The following is a 14,562-nucleotide window of genomic DNA, read 5'->3' as shown; positions in this document are numbered from 1 at the left end:
CTCCCGGGTTAACAGAATTCCTTACCCGGTCTTCTGTGTTCGCGGACTGTAAAAATAGAGTCAATTTACTCGATTTGGGATTTAAAATACACCGGTGACTTGGGACACCATAAATTATTCCAAGTGACGACTCTTAATCTAATAAATAATCCCATTTCGATTAATGTCACTTTAATTGGAAAAACTCCCTATCCCCGCTCCCTCGGGAAAAAGGAGGTGTGACAGGTTTAATGTTTACATTTGCAAAGCCTCAAATTGGGAGTTTCTCAAGTGATCATATTCAAGAAGCCATGGATAATATGGATATCCATATTATCCGCCGGTGTTAACCCATTTTTTATCCATATTAAATATGGGTCGGATCGGATAATTTATTCATTTTTGCATTTACCCATTTTCGACTCGCTCATATCCGACCCGATCCTAGATGCGGTGATAAATCCACCTCAAAACTCAACCTAGGTTAACCAGCAGAATCATTAACTCTTGTACTAACTCCAAATTGTAACTTCAAGCTTTAAAACAAACTTGTTATTCACTATAGTCATACAATATTTGTATTCCGTGAATCAAAAAATAAAAAGGGGCATGACTTACAGAGATAGCAGGTATTGAAATTTAATTAGGTTCTTAATTAAGAAGTCCTTATTTGCAGCCAATGGAACCCTGAGCTCAGTTGCAGTTGATGTAGAAAACTCCGCAGAACTGGAATCAGATTCTTCTATTAGATGTCAATCAGTGTGAATATTACAATTGAGGAGGATTATTTTGAATAATCCATTATGTTTATCATAAGTAAAAATTACCCTGGTCCCATGTCAAGAATGAAAAATATGGTGAAATTAGTGCTTTGGTTTTAATTGTTGCAAGTTGATTTTTGCTTCTTTTTTTTTTTCGTTCCATATAATCTAGAATTTTATTACTAACATTTATTTAATCTAAGTTATAGACAATTAGACATAGATAAAAATTGAGTTTTGACATATCTCAATGTAATTTAACAAATTTAGTATGTAATTGAAAACCTTCTATTTAAGTTGTCAATCTATACTTTCTATGAATTACTACTACTATTAACTTTTAAGTAGTATGATAATGTAAACATCCTTTATAATATCATTAATTGTGTAAGATCTTTATTTATTTTTTATAAGCTCATTGGGATTGGTCGGAAGTTTTTTCCATAAAGTAACAACTGTTAGTAGAAAAAATAATTCCATAATAATCATGGTTGAAATCCCACTTCAAGTAAAAAGGGGCGGTGGTTTTCTTATAAATCCCACTAAAAGTAGAATAAGGAAGTAGGTCTTTTTTATTCCGTAAATAGCAAATGTTAGCTTATTATTACGTACATCTACAAGAAAGCATACCTTTATAAGTCTACAATAGGGTTACCGTGCCATTATCAAGGGAAATTTTTTCCCTACTTTTACTTTCGTGTTTCGTATATTGATAGCAAGTATCAGAAACCGTGTTAATACACAAAAAGGCTATGAAGCTGCAACAAACTATTTATATTCTTGAAAGAATTCCAAGTTTGGTCCGGTTTATGCTTGCCTTTTTCCAAGTTCTTTATGAAGAGATCGATGGAGATTATGAGACTAATGAGACACCATATTAATTGATAGGATGTTAAATTTTTACGATCATCTCATTTAAAAATTTATGCTAATTATTTAATTATATTATATCTTAACACGCCTCTCATGTATGACTGTACGTAATTCTCTTTTTATGAGCTAAACACCTTGCAGTGATATTTGTTTGTTTTTGTATTACGTTTAATTTGTGCGATCAACTATTTAAAAGTTTAAATTGTTAGAGAAAATACTCTTTTAATTAGTATTTAATTATATAATTGAATATAGGGAGATCCATGATGCACCAAGTTCTTATTATGTAGCAGCTAAGAAGCATTTTCAAATCCAATATATGAGAGGGGTTTGAGATTATCAACCTGTTATTTTAAAGCATATTAATATATTGTGTAAAATAATAAAGTATAGGTAATTTCTGTCTGTTCCTTATTTTCTTATTAAATCTTCTTTTAGGGTATTAGCTACTAAGGAAATGTCATAACTGCTGCATGATTCAAAATAAAGTAGGGAAAATAAGAGATGAGTTGGCACCTCTCTTTGGCCAAGGATCCTATTTATCTATTTTCTTATTTATTTATTTTTTGGATTATTCCCCAATAATTCTAAATATTTTGGTTTTCTTCTCCTTCCCTAATTCCTATGATTAATGTCTATTAATGTGTAATAATGTGTAATTACACTAAATATCACTCCTATTACATTACTAGCAATTCCAATAGTCAGTTTCCCAATCTCCACCTTAATTGCTCTAATTACTCTCTTTTCCCACTTTAATGTACTCCCTCCGTTCACTTTTACTTATCCATTATGGACTTTGCACACCCCTTAAGAAATAATAAATAAAGTGCATAATTTACTATGATATCCATGCTAATTGATGCATATTTTTAATGGATTTGAGAAAATGATTTGAAATGAGTAATTAATATTGTGGGTTCTCTTGATGTGTTAAAAATGACAAGTAAAAGTGAAAATCTATTTTTAAAATACTGAACAAGTAAAAGTGAACGGAGGGAGTATTCTTTAATCTTTGTATATATAAGCCAAACAAGATAAGGAGAGTTGGCATTCGTTTGATATTCTATTTGTTCTTTTGGATTTCAATTCTAACCATTTTCATTTTCTTCTCGACATATTTTATTTTCTTCTTTAAAATTTTTTATCTTCCTCAATTTCTTTGACCTCTCATGTCAGCTTATTAATAGTATTGTAATTTTTTTAATTTAAATGAAGGTGTTACTTGAAGAAAATATTATATATTGGATGATGAGAGTAAAAGGCAGTCGATTCTGGTGGAAAATCTTTATCTATATAAGATAGATATTTTCAGCATTTAAACTATAAAGTTAAATTTCTTCTCTCTTTTTTCCATTTCAAGATCGTTTTAATTTAAACTTTATATTTATCGAATATTGAGTGAATTTCGCTTACCTCCTAAACCTTTTGTGTCTAGAAAAACGAATCTCTAACCTAGAACTCTAAGTGAATTCATAGAATGAGATCATCAACACCATAATTTTTTTTAAAATTTCAAAATTTTCCAAAGGTAAAAAACACCCTATATGGATTATAATACTTTTAATATATGAAAATGAAAAAAAAACAACGAACCTAATAGTATCGTATATTTGAATATTATATTCTAGTTAACAATACCTCATATCCACTTTTTGAATAAAAGAGAAACCTTGAGCTAGTATTCTCTAGTGATTTTCAAAATTTTAATATTGTAGAATTGCATATTGTATAGGTCAAAATTTGCTTCAATGGGATTTAGCATGGAGTGGTATTATGGAAAGTGATGTGACCGAGGTCAACTAGTGGACAACGGGACTCGTAGCCGGGCGGTCAATAACGACCGAGGTCAAATATCAAGGACGGTACTAATGGCTAGTTTTTGTAATAGGCTATTTAAGGAAATATTCCACTGAATATTCTATGTACTGGTACTTTTAGGGTTGACTAGGGACATGTCCCATATAAATAGAAAAGGGAGATCAAGGGGGAAAAGCATGAAATATTTTCTTTATGATAAAGAATAATTTTTGAGAAGAAGACTCTCTCTAGAAAAAATACAAACGCTACCTTTCGAATAAGATTCTACCATCCATTATTCCGGATTTTTCCATCAGATATGAGAATAGTTCCAATATTCCAGAATTTGTCTATCACTCATCACTGTCAGAAAGAAGAATCATCCACCTCATTCGATATTGGGTGAATCATTCTCCTTATTTACATTAATGCCATTTATTGTTATTTATTGCTTGATATTCTTCCATCATTACTCCTCTTGAAATATTAAATGTACATTGTATTTAACCCCCACTAACTCTATCATGCGTTATTTGTGTTAGCTAGTTATAAATTCAGGGATATTAATATCAACTAGGCTTAATCCCTCATTCTCCTAGATCTATAACTAGCACAGTTTACAAAAAAAAAAAACAAAGCTTCTTTTTACTTGTACACATGAATCAGACATGGCAGGTAATGGAGAAGAAAGGACGAAGGCTGTAGCCGATCTCACCACCAACCTCTTGAACACCATCAATGAGATTTCTGAAACAGAAGGTGAGGATATAACGCCCAACACCTCCCCCAGGCGAGTTGGGTCGCCCCTCCCCCACGGCAGTATCACAACATCCCGCGGTAAAGGAGCTTCTACGTCCACGACGGAAGAGGCGCCAGCAGCAGTATAAAAACCACTCGAGGCTTGGCTAACAAACACGCTAACCAGCATCCTCGACAATCCCGCTCAGGAGGCAGCTAGAGAAAACACAAGGACTAGCATTACACCGACAATGGCCGAGCAGCACGACCCTCTCCCTCCAGTAACAGGTATCACTGACAACGTTAATAATGCAGGTGACGACACCCTCACTGTAATTCTGAGGAAGATGCAAGAAATGAAAAATGAGAACAAAATGCTTCGGGGCCAAATTAAAGAGCATCAAGAAAGAGTCGACAAAATACCGGGTGCTCCAAAACTCTTGCCAAAAAGAGATGTTGGTCGGTTCATTGAGCAACCCGATAGTGATGAAGCCGCCCTGCATTCCATACCCAAACCCTTCAAAATGCCGCCTTATCTGAAAATATTTGATGGTACGATCGACCCCGAAGATCATGTGACTCACTATGTCACTGAGGTAAAAGGCAATGATCTCGCCAAAGAATAAGTATCCTCCATCTTGTTGAAAACGTTCGGCGAGACCCTCACCGGAGGAGCATTAACTTGGTATTCACAACTACCACACGTTCCATCGAAACGTTCGAAGAGATGGCCGATAAGTTCGTAACGGCCCATGCTGGGGCCAAAAAGGCGGAGGCAAGAGTGAACGATATATTTGCCATCAAACAATCGCCCGGAAAGGGATTGAGGGACTTTCTCGCTCGATTCAACCGAGTAAGGATGACCTTACTGAATGTATTGGAAGGAATGGCTGTAACAGGTTTCCAAAACGGGCTGAACAGGAATGGCTCAAGGGCGACCAGAAAATTATTAAGTTGGCTTATAAAATATCCTCTAACAACTTGGGATGAAATACACAACGCCTACTGTGTTGAGGTCCGTGTAGACGAAGATGACCTGAATGGGCTAACTCATCAGTTGACCTCGGTGTAGGCCGTATCTAGGAAGGATCGAAGAAATTATGCCATAAGGGAACTTGCAACTCCACGACCTAACAGAGAAAGGCATCATCCATAAATCAAAAGTGCCATCATGCTCCCCTCCCTCCACGAAGAGGGCCCATCTAGACCAAGGACAGGGACTCACCAGAACTAGAGAAGTATGTCCCATTTATTATCCGCTCACAATTTTTGTGTGTCATCTTCATAAATAGTCTACGCATTGGAGAAGCTCGGACCAAAAGTAAAGTGGCCACAAAATATGAGGTCATACCCAAGCACCAGAAAGTCAAACGCCCTCTGCGAGTTCCACCAAGAGTGAGGTCACAAAACTAAGGATTGTATCGCCCTAAAGCAGGAGGTCGTAAACATGCTTCACCAAGGACACCTCAAAGAATTGCTGAGCGATCGAGGGAAGACCAACTTCACCCGAGGACGTGAACACCACCAGGGACCGTCGAAACCACCCTCACCGACTCGCATAATTCAAATGATCATCGGAGGCGGTGACAACGCTTCAATCAACAGTGTAACGTTCACCACATCCCACAAGCTCAAACGGTCGATCACTTACGAACGGTATGACGAACTCGAAGAAAGTATCATCTTCGATAAGTCAGATACCCACGGTTTCATTTTCCCTCACTATGATGCGCTTGTTATCACTTTACGAATATTAGATACATATGTAAGACTCATTATGGTGGACGATAGGAGCGGCGCATGCATTATCTACCCTTGAGTACTTGCACAAATGAAACTCGAGGATGAGATAGTGTCGCGCTGCATCACGCTAACATGCTTTAACAATGCAGTTGAACTAATGTCTGGAGAAAATCCAAATCCTAGTATGTCAGAGTTCACAAGGGTCTCAAATGGACCCCGAGCAGTGCTCACACTAGAGAGGTCAATAGAGAGAGTTTTGGTGGCCTTGGCTTTCAGCTGGCCAAGAGTGATAGATTCAGAATAGTGTAGGTAACAAATGAGAGTGAGAGAACAGTGATCAAATGATAGGACTTGAAGAGGTGCACTTATATTTTAGAAGCAAACATGACATGGGTAATTAAACAAAGAACATTCAAGCAAAGAGAATCAAAAAAACTCAAAAGACAGGTTGATATCACAAGTTCAAACGCTTAGAAGATTGGACAGAAAACATTTTTTGCAGAAAGTAGGGGAATTAGGTTTTATGAGATTACTAACATACATAGGCACTCAATGCCAAGCACTAACTTAAAGGAGTTAAAACCTAGGGGGTTCAAATTATGTTAGGCATCCATCACAATATCAGAAAGACAGATATGCCAACTTACATTATGACAAAAACAGTATCAAACATTGTAAGTAAACACAAATTAAGATAGCTACTCTAAAGGTCCCAACTAATCACTAAAGATACAGGATTAAGCATATCAAAGGCATAGTGAGTGACAAAATAGCATGAGAGCAGGTCACAGCTAGAGTGAAGGTCTCAACATAGATTAGAGTATATTCTATTACAAGAATTCAGAACAAAGAAGGGTAGCCACTCATGCCAGGCAGTAAAGGTAAATACTCAGATACTAACATACGAGCTTAAGAGTGTCCAAATTGTTCCAGTTAAGCATGTACAAATAACATATCTCATAACTGAAAATTTCAAGTAAAATCAAAAGCTAAAAAGTTCAGATCATAAACAAGTTCAATTCTCACAAGGTTGCACACAGAGACAGCCCAGAAACACATTAGATCATGGAATTTCAGAGGTGTGAGTACACAAGACATGAACACAGAAGAACGAAATTGTAAAAAACAAAGCCAGGAGACTTACGAGTTACCAGTTGAATAAACATACAACAAGAAAGAAAAAACTCCACAGTACTCTGAATACCAACAAAGAACAAGAACCCAGAATCTGAATGCATCAGAGTTCTCAAAGGCTTCAGATGAACCGCAGGCAGTACTCGCACCAAGAAAAGTTGAAAAATTGAATTCTGGTGGCCTTGGCTTTCAACCGGCCAATAACCAAAATATAGAACAAGAGAATCAGAGAATGATAGAACAACAGCTTCAGTTTTTAGTGAACCTTCTGATGTTTCATCCCCTTCAAATGGGAGTGGGGAGGGATTTATATAGTGGTTAAATCAGACGAGTAAATAGGGAAAGAAGTCAATCAAACATAAACAAGGAAAGAAAAAATATACATGCAATCATAAAGCGACCAGTAAAGGAAAGAAATCGAAAATCACACCCTAATTAGGGTTCAACGTTTGAAAATCCGTCTACTGGTATGAGAAATCAGCTATTCTTCCGTGTATATGGACGAGATATTGTCCAGATCTTAGCGATTGAAGTTGAACGAGCCCGAATCTGAGAGATGGTACTTGCCAAGTTTAGGCAAGTACCAAGTGACACCATAGTCTTGCAAGTAATACTGAGGTAACACGTAAAAGGTAAGAAATCACAGAAGGAATCCATGATTGAGACGAATTCGAAGAAGATTGAGGGGGCGGCTAGGGGTTTCAGAAGGAGGGAGGAGTGTTTAGAGGCGGCTGATGAAGGAAAATGGGGATTAGGGTTTGGGTGAGGGGATATAAGGAGAGTGGGGGTTTTAATTCGGGCCGTTGATCATTTGAGATCAACTACCAAGATTAAGATGAAGGTGGGGCGGGTTATTATAAACGGGTTGTGCCCGGATTTTTAAAGGGTCGTTTGGGCTGCTGAGGTTATTGGGCCAGGGATTCATTTGGACCTTAATTGGTCCGAAATTAATCCCAATTTTGGGCCAGATTTTAAAATAGGAAATTAAGAGGAAAATAATTTAATAAAAAATAGTTAAATAAACTATAAAAATTCTATTTATGCAAATTAATACTTTAAAACAATAGTAGAAGATTATAAAAACGTAAGATATTATTTTGACCTTGAATAAAATGACAAATGTAATAAAAATTGTAAAATATAGGCTATATTTACAAGATTGTGCAAATAGCTTATAAATACTAATGTAATTATATAAGAATGAAGTAAAAATATTTGAAACGTGCATTATAGATGCAAAAATAATAATTTAAAGTAATTAAGTCATCACAAAATAATTTGAAGGAGTAATTAATAAGTATTCAAGTAATTTAAATGTAAGGAAAAATCAATTTTAAAGCTCTAAAAATTATGAAAAATCATAGAAAATGCCTGTATAGATTTTGTAAACTAAATAATGATGCAAAATGATGTTTTGAAAGGTATATATACTATTTGAAAAAATATGAGGGCAAAATTGGGTATCAACACTCGGTGAAGACTCTTCGTCTATTAAATGAAGCAAGGGAGAGGCCGGAGTCTCTGGTATTGAAGCCGTCGAAGATCGAGCCGATCTAGCCAAAATCGGAGGCTGAATAGAAGTGAATGGCCCGGAAAGCTTGGCCACAGTCACAACAGAGGCGGACCCCGTTGTAGTGTTCATCTAGCGAAACGCAGGAGTAGGGGCCTTCGACCTCCTCGAGGATCCCCGGGCTAAAACCAAAAGAGAAGAAAAAGAAGATTAAGAGGTCGATCCCCACAAAACAATAAGAAGCAAGCAACCAGAAGGCCACGACAATAAAGATTCAAAACGGGTAAACTCACTGGTCACTGAAATCTTAGGTCTGAACTTCTTGATAAAGGCCAGCCATTCGTGAATCCTCGCCGTGTGAGGCAAGACCTTACTAACCCATCCATGAATATCCGCAACCAAAGAAGGGGTCGAAGTCTCAGCTGAATGAAGAAAGGGCAGAGTGTTTAGTCTACAATCAAAATGAACAAAAAAAGTGCTTAGTAGTAGCTAAGCCAGACCAGACGATTTTCTTTATCGTCCATCTTCACTACCAAACTCTTACTTCCTCGGTGACGAAGATGCAACATCGTCCCCCTATAGAAATTGGGCGCGAAAAGGTGCATCAGGTGGCGAAGAGAGATCCCACGGTCGGCCAATTCCGCACACTTCATCAACATGCGGATGAGTTTGTAGATGTAAGGTGAAAGTTAGGCAGGGCAGACACCGTAGTTGCAGCAAAATTCCTCCACCAATGGGAGAAGGGGAAATGAGTAGCCCACATAGAACGGATACGCATAGAATGCGCAATATCCACGGCGATGAATCTGCACCCCGTCACGCCCAGCCGGGACCAGATTGATGTGGGCTACAATTTTGAATTTCACCCTGAAATTAGCAAGGGCAACCGCGTCCATTACCGATTCCGTGGCCTCAGGGTCGTCCTCGGGCGGTTTTGAAAAGTCAGATCTAGCCTTCTCGTTACGGGGGATTATTTCCTCTACCATAGGAAAGCTTTCATCCTCCACAACAATGGCAACCCCATCGTCATGGGGGCAAGCGCACTGCCAAGGGAACATGGCCAGGTACCCCTCCCCTCCCCCCCCAGAACTGGAAGACGCGTTAACCATCTTTGTTTGTAAATAAAGGAGGTGTAAACACAGAAGAGTCAAGAGTAGCAGGAGCCACCATAATCAGTGAAAGCAAGAATATGGAAGTAAGATTAAAAGAGCAAGGATTCTGAATGAGGAAGGAAGAAGAAGGTATGAAGGTCCAATATTTAGATTACAAAGAGTAAGGCAAAGGATTTTGTATCCCTATTTATAAGAGTTCAGGCATCAATATCGAGAATGCGTAAAAATGACGTGTGTTGAGATGAAGTCTCTCTGAAACGATGTGACCCTAGGTTGCGGCTCACGGAAGGCCACATTTCCACCTCGTCTGAAACTATACTACTCGACCTGCTCATCTAAACTTCTCGACCATAACTAACAGAGTCCGCTCATCGAGGTCGCTCAGGGTCGACATCAATAGCGGAGGGACTAACTGTATATGTCAAAATCTGCCTCAATGGGATTTAGCATGGAGTGGTATTATAGAAAGTGACGTGGCCGAGGTCGACTAATGGACAGCGGGGCTCGTAGTCGGGCGGTCAATAACGGCCGAGGTCAAGTATCAAGGACGATACTAACGACTAGTTTTTATAATAGGATATTTAAGAGAATATTCCACTGAATTCTATGTACTGGTACTTTTAGGGTTGACTGTGGATATGTCTCGTATAAATAGAAAAAGAGATGAGGGAAAAAGGCATGTAATATTTTCTTTCTGATAAGAGCACTTTTTGAGAAGAAGACTCTCTCTAGAAAAAATACAAACGATACCTTTCTAATATGATTCTACCATCCATTATTCTGGACTTTTCCATCAGATCTGAGAATAGTTCCAATATTCTAGGATTTGTCTATCACTCATCACTGTTAGAAAGAAGAATCATCCACCTCATTCGATATTGGGTGAATCATTCTCCTTATTTACGTTAATGTCATTTATTGTTATTTATTGTTTGATATTCTTCCATCACTACTTCTCTTGAAATATTAAATGTACACTGTATTTAACCCCCCACCAACGATGTCTTGCGTTATTTGTGTTAGCTAGTTATAAAAGGGATATTAATATCAACTAGATTTAATCCCTCATTACATAAAATTAATTAGTTTAATCAAAGATTTATACTTTTTGGTCAAACACATATCACATGTATAAACTATTTTAACTTTTAACTTAATTCCCAAATAACTGCTGACGAAATATATCAAATAGTTAGATTAAGAAACATCTAAAACTGACATGATAATAAATAGAGTTTTTTGCAAAAATGACTGGCTAAAGTGGAATTTTCATAATTTAATGCAATTATATACGAATAACACCTTAAAAATTAGGATTAAGGTATACTAAGAATTTTTAAAGTGTAAGGAACAAAGTTCATAAAAATAAAAAATGCCTTGATATTGAAAGACCTAATTGAAAAAGAGAAAAAAAAAACGAAGAGAGGTATATAATTTCAATTTTATTCCATTGAGCTTTTATTTCTTTGAAAAATGTAATAATATATTTCAAAATTAAGAGGTTAACATAGTTTAAAGAAGTTTACTAAAAAATATATTACATGTTCATTTTAATTTGGCTGATTTCACAAAACATATAAGTTTATAAACTTCAACAGGTTTTTTTACCATTTTTTATTACATTCACTCATCATTTGAGCATATTTCATTTCAAGTTCAAAACAAGATTTGTTTCAAGTCAATACTACTACTCCATTGTCAAATCTCAGTATACAACTCAAACAGCAGAAACCAATGGAGATGTAGATATGGAATCAGCTGACAATCGCCAGCGTGATCAGCAGCAATGTCGAAGTCCTTTTCTCAAAACTTGAAATCCATTTTCTGCATAAAGTCCCCAGCCATTTCAAGAACTATTTCAGCATCTCCGTTTTCTTCTTCCCCTGTCTCATCAAACTTACCCGCCGCGATCCTCAATGCCAAGACCCTTACCCAAGCCATGCAGCTATTCAACTCAGCATCCAAAAAATTAGACCCAATAAAGGATCTTACACTACACTCAGCCATCATTCATTACTTAACCCGGGCTAGATTGTATCTTGACGCCAGATGTTTGATAAAATGCCTCATCGAAAATCTTAGCAAAACCAGCAACCCCAGAAAGGTTTGCTCTTTAATTTTCGATGCTCTGGGTAAAATAGATTCTGGGTTTAGTTCTAATGTGTTTGGGGTGTTGATTATTGCGTTATCAGAAATGGGTTTTGTTGATGATGCCTACTGGGTGTACAAAAAGATGGGGGAGTTACCCTCTTTGCCTGCTTGTAATGCTCTTTTAGATGGGTTTGTGAAGATGGGTAAGTTTGAATTCGTGTGGGGTATTTATAGGACTATGCTCACATTAGGGTTATGTCCTAGTATAGTGACATATGGAGTATTGATTGATGCATGCTGTCTGAAAGGTGAGATTTTGAAAGCTAAATTGCTATATGATGAGATGGCTGAGAAAGGGATTAAACCAAATGTTGTGATATATACTACTCTGATACGCGGGTTGTGCAGTGAGGATAAGATACTGGAAGCTGAAAGCATGTTCATGAAAATGCGGGAGGTTGGAGTTAAGCCTAATCTTTACACTTATAATACTCTGATGGATGGCTATGGCAAGATGGCTGATGCCGGAAGAGCCTTTCAGCTGTATCAAGAAATGACGAATCATGGAATTCTTCCGAATGTTGTTACTTTTGGTATCTTGATCGATATGCTCTGCAAAGTGGGTGAAGTGATAGCAGCGAGGAATTTCTTTGCATGTATGGTGAAGTTTGGGGTACGCCCCAATTTATTTGTCTATAATTGTCTGATTGATGGCTGTTGTAATTCGTATGATGTGTCAACAGCGCTAGAGATGCATTCTGAGATGGAAAAGCTTGGTATTTCTCTGGATGTTGTGACTTATGGTACACTGATTAAGGGTCATTGTACTGTGGGGCAAGTGGACGAAGCAGAGAGGCTTTTGCAGAAAATTGACAAAACAGGGGTGGTTGCAAACTCTGTTGTTTATAATCAATTGATTAATAGGTACTGCGAGGATAGAAATATGGAGAAGGCTTTGGCATTGTGTTCTCAGATGATAGAGAAGGGTGTCCAGCCCGATGTAGTCACATTCTCTATATTGATAGATGGTTTTTGCAAGGTAGGGAATGTAGAAGCTGCAATGGGTGTCTATACTGAAATGATTATTAAAGACTTGAAGCCTGACGTGGTTGCTTATACAGCTTTGATTGATGGTCACTTCAAAAAAGGAAGCATGACAGCTGCTCTACGGCTACATAAGGAGATGATGGAGGTTGGAGTTGTTCCTAACACTTTCACTTTTACTTGTTTGGTGGATGGATTTCTCAAGAACGGAATGATTAATGATGCAATCAAATTTTTCTTGAAAGTAACCAGTTCTGGATCTGCAGGAGTCAAAGTAGACTCCAATAATGGTGTTCTTTCTTTCCCTAATAATGTTACATATTCTGCCTTAATCCATGGTTTATGCAAAGATGGGCAGTATTTTAAAGCCAATAAGTTTTTCGTGGATCTACGACGCAACAATCTGTATCCAGATTTACCCACTTATGCCATGATGATAAAACGTCATTTTGAAGCCGGGCACATAACTAGTGTCATGATGCTCAAGGCAGATATGTTAAAGACAGGTTTTATGCCTAATCTTTGCATGTACAAGGTCTTGCTCAAGGGCTACCAAGATATGGTTGATCTCAATTCAACTTATAAGTGTTATGAGGAATTAATAGATTCAGGTCTGGTTGGTTCCACAGCATCTCTAATGCAAAGCCTCCAGGATCATGTAAATAACAGTACCCTGTCAACTTCCCTGTTAACTTAACTAATTGTAGTGCTAGTGGCGTCCTTATCTGTAAAACTCAGTATCTTCCGAGAACCACCAAGCCTTTTGATTCGTGCTGATTAGATGAGTCTCGCTGGGTCAATATCGCACTGGAGAAGTGCGCGGGGCACCCTCACTTCTGGGAATCGATCATCATCGAGGCTCAAGGATCCCCTGGGGTTACAAGTATTGCTGGAGCTATGGGATATGCAAAATTTCATAGCGTTTAATGGACAATATCCTGCAGACGCTATGGCAGGGGAAGAACCGTGGAGCAGCTGATAATCTAAACATCAAAAGAAAGAAATATCAACATGCAGGACCCTGCATACAAAGAGTTGTCAGATATCTGATGCTAAGGACAGGTATACCCAACCAATAAGAGGTAGGAAATGCAGAATCTCATTTCACTGCAGGCCCATGAGTGTGGAACCTCCAGGCCTAAATTGTTGTAGTATCACTGGTATTCAACCCCAGTTGGTGACTGTCATATGTGGGAATTTTTGTCAAACACAAATCATGTTTGGCGTTATAATTTTTTAAAAAGAAAAATCTTGGTGATACTCATAATTGCTAAAAGTGCTAATGCATTGCAAGTTAAAAGGGTTAACTCTTATTCTGTGCTTCTGCTAAGTGCACACGGATATATATGTTTGAAACTTCCAATCATTTTCCTTTGAGAGAGATACTTCTAAGATCATCTCAATGTTGTTAACTTGTATTTTTTTTTCCGGGTTTGATTTTGTCCCATGAATATTGCAGTTCCTCTCTAAATGACTTCCTCACCTTTATATTGTAGTTATCTTGTGATGGGTCACCTGCATTTTGTACTTCATGCAGCATTTGGTAGACCAGGTTTCACTCTTTTTAAGTTTTTTCTAACAGTTCCAAAGATCCATTATCATGGTGTTATATGTGATGGTCTTCACTACATTTTGTCTTGGTTAACTTTCAAATGTGGCCGGCCCTTTTTCAGATTCCACGCATGACAGAGCTTAATGCACTGGGGGGGGGGGGGGGGGGGGGGGGGCACAAAACCCAACTTGCAGACCAGGGCTGAGCAAAGCTCCCCCCCCCTCC

The 14,562-nt window shown here is 37.7% G+C and overlaps 1 protein-coding gene across 1 annotated transcript; it reads left to right on the top strand.

The window, feature by feature from the left end:
* The first annotated feature begins 11,277 nt into the window (after positions 1–11,277).
* On the top strand, positions 11,278–14,250 carry LOC107765663 (uncharacterized). The gene has a single exon (XM_016584331.2). The coding sequence runs from the start codon at positions 11,437–11,439 to the stop codon at positions 13,480–13,482; it is 2,046 nt and encodes a 681-aa protein (XP_016439817.2). The 5' UTR covers positions 11,278–11,436; the 3' UTR covers positions 13,483–14,250.
* The last annotated feature ends 312 nt before the right edge of the window (positions 14,251–14,562 follow it).

The sequence above is a fragment of the Nicotiana tabacum genome, chromosome 22 (genome assembly GCF_000715075.1).
Source record: "Nicotiana tabacum cultivar K326 chromosome 22, ASM71507v2, whole genome shotgun sequence".
In the NCBI taxonomy this organism is placed as follows: domain Eukaryota; kingdom Viridiplantae; phylum Streptophyta; class Magnoliopsida; order Solanales; family Solanaceae; genus Nicotiana; species Nicotiana tabacum.
Note: the sequence above shows the minus strand (reverse complement) of the source record. Positions and strands in the feature narration are given on the sequence as shown.

Bases quoted from the DNA above. Each gene is read 5' to 3' on its own strand.
- LOC107765663 (XM_016584331.2), top strand. From the start codon at position 11,437: ATGTCGAAGTCCTTTTCTCAAAACTTGAAATCCATTTTCTGCATAAAG.